Source organism: Sinocyclocheilus anshuiensis, unplaced genomic scaffold, assembly GCF_001515605.1.
Source record: "Sinocyclocheilus anshuiensis isolate Anshui unplaced genomic scaffold, SAMN03320099.WGS_v1.1 scaffold1848, whole genome shotgun sequence".
Classification (NCBI taxonomy): Eukaryota; Metazoa; Chordata; class Actinopteri; order Cypriniformes; family Cyprinidae; genus Sinocyclocheilus; species Sinocyclocheilus anshuiensis.
In genome coordinates this window covers 93,703-103,848 of record NW_015558631.1, presented here as the reverse complement: position 1 = coordinate 103,848, position 10,146 = coordinate 93,703, and the positions used below count along the sequence as shown (strand labels likewise).

Here is a 10,146-nt window from a genome sequence, read left to right as displayed (position 1 = left end):
CCAATAAATTTTGCCCAAATGGTACCAGGGTTGCAATACTGTAAAACATGTTATAAAAACTTCAATCATTATCTTATTTTTATATGTTTTTATTTTAGCTTATGTCACAGAAATAAACATGTTCATCAGGCAAATCATAATAATTTGACAACTTAACATTCACTCTGATTTAGTAGAAACACACAGCATGTGCAACCACCATGAAATAGCCTAACCATGTGCTAAAATACTTTGACTAAATATTTGATTTTGTGCATCATTTGTCTGCGCTAATAAAATTCTATATTTATAATTCAGTATGGATATAAACCATTTTTAATACATTTCACAGTTCTTTGTTTTTCTCCCAAATAGCATACTGTAATTACCCATATTTTGTCTATTAAACCAGACCTTTACACTACATGGAAAACCAAAGTAACATAATTGTATGTACTGTATTTTGAATAGTCACAGTGGTCATGAAGTCATGACCCAACTTATATTACTGTCATATATGTTGTTCTAGTATCTCTGCCCAGGTAATTAAAGGCTATACACTTGTAATTGCCAGAATGCGCTCTTGTGGGGTTTCGAATTATAAGTGTCCCTTGTGCATGGAGAAGCTCACTGCTTACAGGTCGTTCTTTTCCAGTTGTAGAAAGAATAGATCGATCTGGTAGCTCCCAGGTTATCTCTGGTGTAGGTATTCCATCAGCAACACAATTAAGATAAACAGGAACTCCAGCCACTCCTCTCACAGTTGGTGGTGGCCCATTAGTGATCCGTGGTGGATATGCAATAATTACAACAGGCACAGAAAGAACTGCCTCACCAGCATCATTCTTTGCTCGGCACACATAATTCCCACGATCATGTATGACTGTCTCATGTACAACAAGTGTCCCATTTTCCATCAAATGGTAGCGCCCACTCACCTGTGGATGTGCAAGAACGAAACCTCCTGGCATGGTCCAAGAAATGCTGGGCTGGATTCCATCTGTCAAGCAATGCAGGAAGAGGGACTGTCCAGAAATCCCCTGAATTATCCCCTTTGGCCGTGTTAGAATATAAGGCTTTTGAATCACCTCAAAAATGACCAGCTTCTCGATATAGCCCACTTTGTTCTTTGCAGCACAACGGTATTTACCAGTGTCCTCTATGCTGGAGTTATAAATAGCAAATGTGCCATCGGTACCCAGGTGATATCTTGAGCCCTTGAACCCAGGTGTTCCACTGAACCGAGTCTGATTGGGTAGTGTCCATATAATTTCAGGCATGGGTTGCCCATCAGCAGAACAGTTTAACACTGCAGTTCTCCCTACCCGAGTCACCACTCTCTCATTAAAAGGGTTGTTAAAAATAGGCCTCCTGAGCTTGTCAGTCACTTCCATTTGAACCAACATGACTGCCTCACCTCCATCATTCTGAGCCATACAAATAAATTCTGCTGTATCTGATGGTCTAACATTACGGATTTCTAGCGTACCATTGCTGTGGACATTAATCCTGCTCCCATAATAGGGAGCGGTAAGAAATATATTGTCAGGCATGATCCATGTAATCTTTGGTGCTGGATCTCCTTCAGCTTTGCAGTCTATTAGCTTTCTAGTATATTTGACTGCTGTATCTTTCAACACAGTTCTATTTTGATTCAAGCCATTGATGATGGGTGGGTTTCCATCAATGTCTAGTTTATATTCTTTATTCTCCTCACCTGCAGCATTACGAGCCATGCAGACATACTCCCCAGCATCAGCTAATTTAACATTTCGTATATCAAGGGAACCATTAGCATGCACTAAGTAACGATCATTAGATGCAGCAATAATGTCTTTGGACGGAAGCATCCAAAAGACATTTGGCTTGGGCTCACCTATAGCCTTACAGTCAAAGCGAACGTTTCTACCTGGCTTCACTTTGGCATAGGAGAGAATTGGGCGCTGAATGCGTGGCACTGCAGTTACCACACTTATGTGAACATGCATCTTGTCCTTACCCAGTTTGTTTTCAGCATAACAGGTGTAATCACCTTCCTCATCAGAACCCACTTTATTCAGGTACAGTGTTCCATTATTAAACACTGTGTACTGTTTGAACTGATCGCCTTCTGCTCCATCTGCTTGCAGCCCACTATTCACCAAGGTACCATCAGGAAGTCCCCAAGATATCTCTGGCATGGGGACACCAGCAGCCACACAGTCCACTTTTAGGTCATTGCCATAATTCACTTTCTTCCTACTAAAGACATTCGGTTTAATACGTGCTGGCTTCATAGACATGGACACCCTTATTAGCTGTACATCATCCCCTACTTTGTTGCGTGCAACACAGATGAAGTCCCCAGCATCTTTCTCATTGACTGATTCAATGATGAGGGTACCATTTTCCAGGACTTTGATACGGCTGCCCATTCTGAAATGAGAATATGATATTTTTGACAATAGGAGTCAAATGATGTAAAATTCGCATGTTTACAAAAACTAAATTCTAACTTTTCACTATTGGATTGAGAACATTTACAAAACTAACGCTTCTGCCCTAATTGAGATTTACGTAAACTGTTCATTCCAGGGTTAAATCAGGTCGGGGAAAAATAAAACCAGGGAATTTTAAAATTGGTCCAGAAAACTCATGAAAATAAATCATTTTTGTTTAAAAACCTGTAATTATTATTATTTCTTAATTCGTTATGATCAGTTCTAAAACTTCTCATCAACAAGACTTTTACAAATTTTGACTCAAACTCAAAAGGTGCAGGGAAACTCTGGTTCATTCAGAGATAGGGGGAAGTATATTGCCATTAAGATATTGCACACTTCAGGTTTAAGATTGTACAATCAAACAAAAAATATGTCTTTTGTTATAGCCTACCTGTGTGACTGGTCCACAAGAGCCTTGGACGGAAGCCTCCAAATAATTTGAGGTTTTGGATCTCCAACTGCAGATCAGTTCAAATGAAGGCGGCCACCGTATATCACATCAGTTCTTTGCTGTGATGTCTCAGTGATCTGAGGGGCAGTTTCTGTTCTCTTCACAGAAAGTGTAACAACACGCCATTCTGATCCTGTAGAGCTTGTTGCAATACACTCATATTTTCCACTTTCAGTTATTTGTAGATCCCTCAGGTAAAGTGTACCATTTCCAAAAACAGAAACTTTGGTGTGTGAGTAAGTTAGAGGCCGTACTATCGTGCCATCATGTAAGACCCAGTATGTTGTGGGTTGCGGGTCACCATAAGTGCTACATGCCAAAAAGAGATTCTGCCCAATATCAGCGCTCACCAGCTGCTGTTTTTCTTCCAGTATTACAGGCGGTGCTGCTACGACCTGTAGACGAGCAGTGGCTGTGTCAGTACCAGCCGGATTACTTGCAATACACTTATAATGTCCACTATCCAAAACCGACACCTCTTGAATGGTTAGCGTCCCCATAGTGGTTACTGATACTCTGCCATGCTCAGTGATCAATTTAACTTCAGTGTGATTAGTTAGAATCCATGACACCATTGGCACTGGTCTGCCATCTGTCCTGCATTCCAAGTGCACAGTTTTCCCAGCAAGAACCTTGATATCTCTCATCTTCTTCTCTAATATCCGGGTGGGATAGGCCACAACTGATAATGTAACCACAAACTTGTTAGAACCATACTCGTTCTGGGCAAAACATATATACTGTCCTTGGTGTTTGATGTTTGCTTTTTGGATGAACAATGTTCCATTCTTCAGAACCTCAAATTTGCCCATTTTACCTTTAATGGTTGACATATTGCCTGATGATATAAAGGAGACAAAAATGATCAGCTAACATAAAAAGCCATATTTTATATTTGACAGTGCTTCTGACTTGAGATATACCAGAATGTAAAATAAATATAAAAAAAAAAACAATTGATAACAATATAATTCTTACAAATGTTTGTAAGCTTTGTGGTTTAATGTTTGTACCTGTGGTAGATGTCAATCGGTTCCAGCTGATGATGGGCTCAGGGTGGCCAGTGGCCTCGCAGGGGAGGAAAGCATCAGAGTTGGACAGAACAGTAAAGCTGGCAGCTTTTCCACCGTTAATCCTTGGCTTGGAGGTAATATCCCTCAAAGATGAGGTGTCATACCTTGTAGAGTGGTCATATGCGTTCAGATTGCCAGTACTACTACTGTATGGAAATGGGGTGAAAATGTATGAAGTTGAACTAGTCATTGTGCCTGAGGTAACTGTTCTACTCTGAGGTTTATCAGAGGCCGTAGTGGGTTTAATGGTCAAAGATATGACCCCTGGGAAACTGGTGGTAGAAGACATATTTGAGTCTCTCCATCCCTCACTACCAGCACCAGTATTAACAGGTGATGAAGATCTCTCTGATTCTTTTATGGGTGTATGCAAAGGCCTTAATATTGCACCACTGTGTTTAATTTGTGATGCTATAGTTGTGGATTTGGTGGTGGCAGGTTTGTCAGCAATTTTAGTCACTGTGATAATTGGGGATTTTGTGGTTGTTTTTTTAATGGGCCTTCTCCTTTTGGAGCCTCGTCTGTGATAACCAGGCTTTTGCTTTCCCCACAATCCAGTTTGAGAACCTGATAAGTTATTCTGACCATTGTCTTGCCTTAGTTCAGTTCTCATCGTTGGTGGGGCTGAAAGGGTGTGAGAAACTCCCATTGACTGTGTGGTTGTGGACAGCTCACGGAAGGATGGAAAGCTGAAAAACTCAGCTGTTGTAGATGGGTTTATGACATTATCAGAGAAATGTGTTTCTATAAAGGAGGAAGAACCTGATGAGTCTTCAAATGATGTCTCTGGAGTATTGTCATTTTCTCTTGTCATTGGAGGAGAGAAAATAATATGTTTATGCTGCAGTTCTGTAGTAGGTACTGTAGTTGTTGCCTTGTAAGGTTCTGCTGTGGATTCTGAGGTCATCTGCTCCTCCTCAGTGGACAGCGTAAATGGGTTTTGATGCTTGCTGAGTGTTTCTTTCATTTCCCCCTTGTTTCCAAACTGTCTATGCCACTGAATCTTCTCCTGTGTCATTTTAGAAGACATTGTGGTTGTCAAAGTTTGTTCTTTCTCTATTGAATTAAAATAACTTTTATAATCACTTGAATCCACTGAAATGGTGGGCACAATAGTTGCTGACATTTGTAAATCAGTGACAGCATAAGTCTTTTCGAAGCCTGACAAACGAGTTACCATGACAGGTTTTTCTGTCACTTTCAAAGAGGAAGTTGACATGTGATACCTAGCTGTATGGTTGACCAGGCTTTGATCCACTGATGTTTTGGATTTATCTGTATACACTCCAGATGTAATTCTTTTCCCATCGCCACAATCTTTGATTTTGTCCACAGTGTGTGAAAATGTGAGATTGTCTTCCTTGTTTATAGAAAGGTGTTTGAATTTATTGAGCAAGGATTGTATATCTGTAATTTTGCTGGGCCGAATGATCCTACGTCTTTTGTGAAAGTTTTGTTTCTTTTCTGATCGCATCTTTTTGGAGGGAACAATTTGGATTTGGTGTTTGGAGATGATGGTGGACCCAGGAAGGAGCTCTGACTTGATTCTTTGAGTGGTCTGAAATGTGATCTTTTCTTGGTCTTCGTTGGTTGTGGTAACTGCTGTGAATATGGTCTGACTCTTCGGTTCCAAATAGGTGACATTTGGGCCCTGGAAGTTGTGAAGTGGCGTTGTTCCAGTGGTAACATCTTCTGAATTCCCAGAGAAGAGAAGCTCTGCAGCTTCTGAAGGTCTGTTTGTTGCTTTCTCATATATGTGGGTTTCTCCATCACTATGACTTAATATGTAATCTGATTTGGTTGTATTCAGGGTTGTCTCATCTCTTTGAGCTCCGTGATTACTCAAAGTATAAGTGGCCATTATCGGGGTAGCAGGTGTCTGAGTATGAGAATGTGATGTTGTTGTAACCAAATTTGTTTTTTCATTTGCTCTTAACATGTTACTAGTGTTATCAGATTTTACTACAATGAAAGCACTGTTGCTAATTTTGTAAGTCCCTGGGATTTTTAAATCTGTGAATTTAATGGTACTAACTGGTTTATGCTGAAGAGTTTGAGTAGTTGTCATTACAATAAATTCATCTTCAGATATACCATCCCCTGAGGTTGCATCATTGTCATCAGAGGGTTCTTTAAGTGTTCTAGACACATCTAAACCTACTATCTTTATATTTCCTCTTTTAATTTGAGACTTATCAATGAAAGTGCCATCTTCTTTCTGGTACTTTTTATTAAAGATTCTTCCAGAGTTCCTTCTATTTCCTCTTCTGCCAGTGGGAACCTTATGGAATCTGGACTGTAGCCAAGTGTACGGTCTGCCTGAAGTAATTCTCCTTGACTCCTCACTAAACCTGTGAGAGAGATACCTACTTCCAAGTTTCTGGCTATCATCTATAATTTGTACAACATGATCACCAGATTCCTTTGGCTCTGTGCTATTTGACAAATCACCGTGAACAGTTACGTGAGAAGCTAGCAAATCTGCTCCCAGAAAATTTCCAACTAAGCATCTGTAAAATCCTTTGTCTCTGGATGTCAGTCCATGTATTACCAAAGTGCCATTTCTGTAGAGCTTTCTGTTGCCATAGGACTTGTCTAAAATCGTGTGGTCAGGCAGTATCCACTGAACGGAAGCCTCTGGACTGCTGGCTGATGTACAATCAAGATGCAGGTTCTGACCAAGGGTATGAGAGATTCGGATCCCATTAATCTCTTGTTCTTCAGTATTCAGAGGCAGCACAGTGATCCTGATTGCAAGAACATCTGCATCCAGGTAGTTAGTTGCAATGCAATGATAGACACCTGTGTCTGAGATTTCAACAGATTTTAAAATAAGCCTTCCATTATAAGCTACTACAATCCTTTGATCCTCGCTGTTGTATGGTGCACGCAACTTACTTCCATCTGGTAGAATCCACTCTAAAATGGGTTTAGGATCCCCAAAGGTCTGGCAGTTCAATTCAATCACTCCACCAGCAAGGACTGAGTGTTCAGTCTTGGTCTGACTGTCCTTTCTAATCATTGCCCAGCCATACTGGTCTGTACTATCTTTTCTGCTGTCAACATGTATTTGAACATTGGTTAAATACTTGATAGTAAGGTTCGGAAATGTTGTTGTAATGCGGTCCAGCTGTAGCAGCACTGTACTTTGCATTAACCATTCAGGACTGGCTTCCATTTTTGCTTCAATTTCTGTAAAAATATAATCTGCCGTGGGTACTACTTGCTTATATAAGTAAACTGTGTCTGGTTTCAGAGAAAGTAGTACTTCTCGCTCAAGTCTCAACGGGGACTCGCTATACATAGCCAAAATATTCCAAATCTGGCGTATATTATCATAATCAATGTTGCAGACCAGCGATGTAGAAATTATCGCACTCAGGGCAGTTAAATCTTTTCCATTCAGTCCAAAGTTTGCAGTTAAGTTTTCCATTCCTGTAGGTCGCTGCACAACACATGCTATCCAGGCATCATTGTTGAATTGATCTGTGATGTTCATTTCCAACATGCCAATGGGTTCAACAAAATCTTTAGGATAGACTGAGGGATAGTCCCCATCATCCAAGGTAAAATTGCTCTGTTTAAAGTGAGGATGAATCCAAGGTCTGGTGCATGTGTAGCTATTCCTTTGCAAATGCAGAATGCTGCTGCCTCTCAAGGTAATTGGGAATTCACAAACGGGACACTGTTCTTTGAGAAACTTCCTGTCTCTTTTGCATTTTAGAACACCTGCAAAAGCAAAATTAATTCTCATTATATGTATAAATGTGTAAATAAAAGCAATGTTACATACTAGAAAGATTCTGGGTCTTGATTATTTACATTTTTGCACTTGTTTTTGTCTTGCTATTTTAACAAAACATTTTTTTCTGCTATTTCTAACAGAACATTTGTTAAATATAGACCAGAATCTCACCAGAGTGTTTCTCTAGCCACTGTTCAAGCCAACCCATCCGACAATCACATGACCAGGGGTTTCCACTAAGGAAGAGATTCTCTATCTTGTTGCAGCCAGAGAATATAGTTGCAGGCAATGTGGTTAAAGCATTGTCTGACAAGTAAATAGTCTTGAGAGATGACCATTTCAAAATCTGGCTGAACCGCAGTGATATAAAAGTGTCTGGATGAAGCTGTTGGAGCAGGTTTCCCTCAAGATTAATCAACTGCAGCATTTTTAATCCATAAAAACTCTCTGGGTGGATGAAGGTAATGTTATTATGGTCCATCTGAAGACGTACAATATTGCCCAGGCCTCTAAATGTGTCCTTGTTGAGCTTCTCAATTCTGTTATAACTCAATTTCAGAACCTAGAAGTAAATAAAAATGTAGCATCAAGGCATGAAAATAAAGTGACTGAGTTTCTGATATTTAAATGGACACTCATTTCAGACTAGCTTCAGACTTTTTCGATGACCGCAGCAGACAGCAAAAATTATAGACACAAAATGACTTTATATCACAATTCCGTTTTCTAATTACTATGAACTCCATTTACAGTGCACCAGCAACAAGGAAGTGTGGTTATTAAGTGGCTCTAGTAGATGTCCAGCTGATCCACCTCCCTAAAATGCAGGGTCAGGGGGCAATTCCAGCTTGAGGCCTTGCTTAGACCAAGGCAATGTTGTCTCGCACAGACTTCATGGACAATGGCTTATAACTGTTTTTTCTCTACCAACTAATCCAAACCAAGTCCCTTATGTAGCAAACCCCGGAATCATTCCTTTCAGTGGATCTTTTCAACCTCCTCCTATACCTTCTGTTCTTCCAACTAATATATCCTTTTTCCCCTCCCTCCCTCACCTACCCTAACCCCTCCCCATTCCAATTCCCTCACATCATGTCAATTAACAGCAGCCCATATACCCTGGCCACAGCAACACCACCTCCTCGGCCAGCTTCATCAGTTCTTCGGCCTTCCCCCATCTATCCAGCCTTATGTCTTCAAATTCTATCTGGTAACTACATCAGTCTAGCCCACCTTCTCCAGCCATCCCTCATAAATATCAGTCAGCCCAGAGAGCTGCAAACCAGCCAAAGCATCATGCAGCTTAACCACACAATAAATTCTCGTTCAAAAGACCTTACTCCTACTGAATTTGCTCTAGCCTTCTCGATTTACTGAGACATAATTTGTTCTGTCTACCCAGATCAAAGGACTGAGCTTGATGATTACTTATCTATCATTTTAGACATGTCCGTACGTTTCGGAGGGACAGGCTTCTATAACTACCATGTTCTTTTTGCCACTCAAGCAGCAGGTCGGTTACAGCAGTTTAACCAAGCGACATACTGGGGCACTCTCGATGCTGAACTTTACTGTCGCATCTTTGCAGCCCGTACTTCCCTCTCCTGTGAGCTTTGCAGAGCCCCGTCACATCCTGCCACCATGTGCACAGTTATTACCCCTCTTAACTCAGCTGTCTTCCTCACGTAAAACACCCGTATTCAACAGACAGCTCCACCTCCTCCTATAATTCCAAAACCCTTCGACATACGCCCCACAGTCAACGTCCCAATTTCCGAAAGCATAGATAAAAGAGGATGGCCGATTCTATACCAAGGAGGCAGAATGGTATGCAATAATTTCAACCATCTCGGCTGCTCACTTTCCAACTGCAGACACGTCTGCTCCTTCTGTGGTGGCGCTCACGCTAGGAATTCCTGCCCCCACAGCCCAACTGCTTTACCTGAATAAATACTAAAGTAAATCGGGAAACACCAGTTAAGGTACAAGCCCTAGTCACTGCCTTATTAGACCACCCCGACAGAGAGTTCGTAGATTTCATTACCAATTGATTACAAAATGGTTTTCATCCAGGTATAGAAATAAAGCCAGACACTTCTCAAATCATGTTTTGTATTGTGTTGAAAGTTATTGAAAAAAAAAAAAGAATGTACTGCTCGCACTATTCTATTCAGGTGCAATGATTGTGGTAAACACAATAAAAGATATTCATACGAAAAAAAAAAGAGAAATCTCTACGGCTATGCACTTCCATCGAGTTTTTAGGCATCACCCTAGACTCCATCTTTTTCCAAGCATCTCTGCCTTCTGAGAAAGTACAACGTATTTCACTGCTCCTATCAAATTATCTTCTAGCAGATAGGTGCACAAAGCAGCAGCTATTAGCCCTCCTCGGCCACCTTAACTACACAATCA

The 10,146-nt window shown here is 40.7% G+C and overlaps 1 protein-coding gene across 1 annotated transcript in view; it reads right to left on the bottom strand.

Annotated features, from left to right (window-relative positions):
• Positions 1–479: 479 nt before the first annotated feature.
• Positions 480–10,146, bottom strand: part of LOC107680809 (immunoglobulin superfamily member 10-like) — a 15,030-nt gene continuing 5,363 nt past the window's right edge. Inside the window, 4 exon segments of the mRNA XM_016476856.1 lie at positions 480–2,394; positions 2,854–3,751; positions 3,927–7,715; positions 7,903–8,293. Of these exon segments, the coding sequence (XP_016332342.1) occupies positions 480–2,394; positions 2,854–3,751; positions 3,927–7,715; positions 7,903–8,293 (6,993 nt within the window).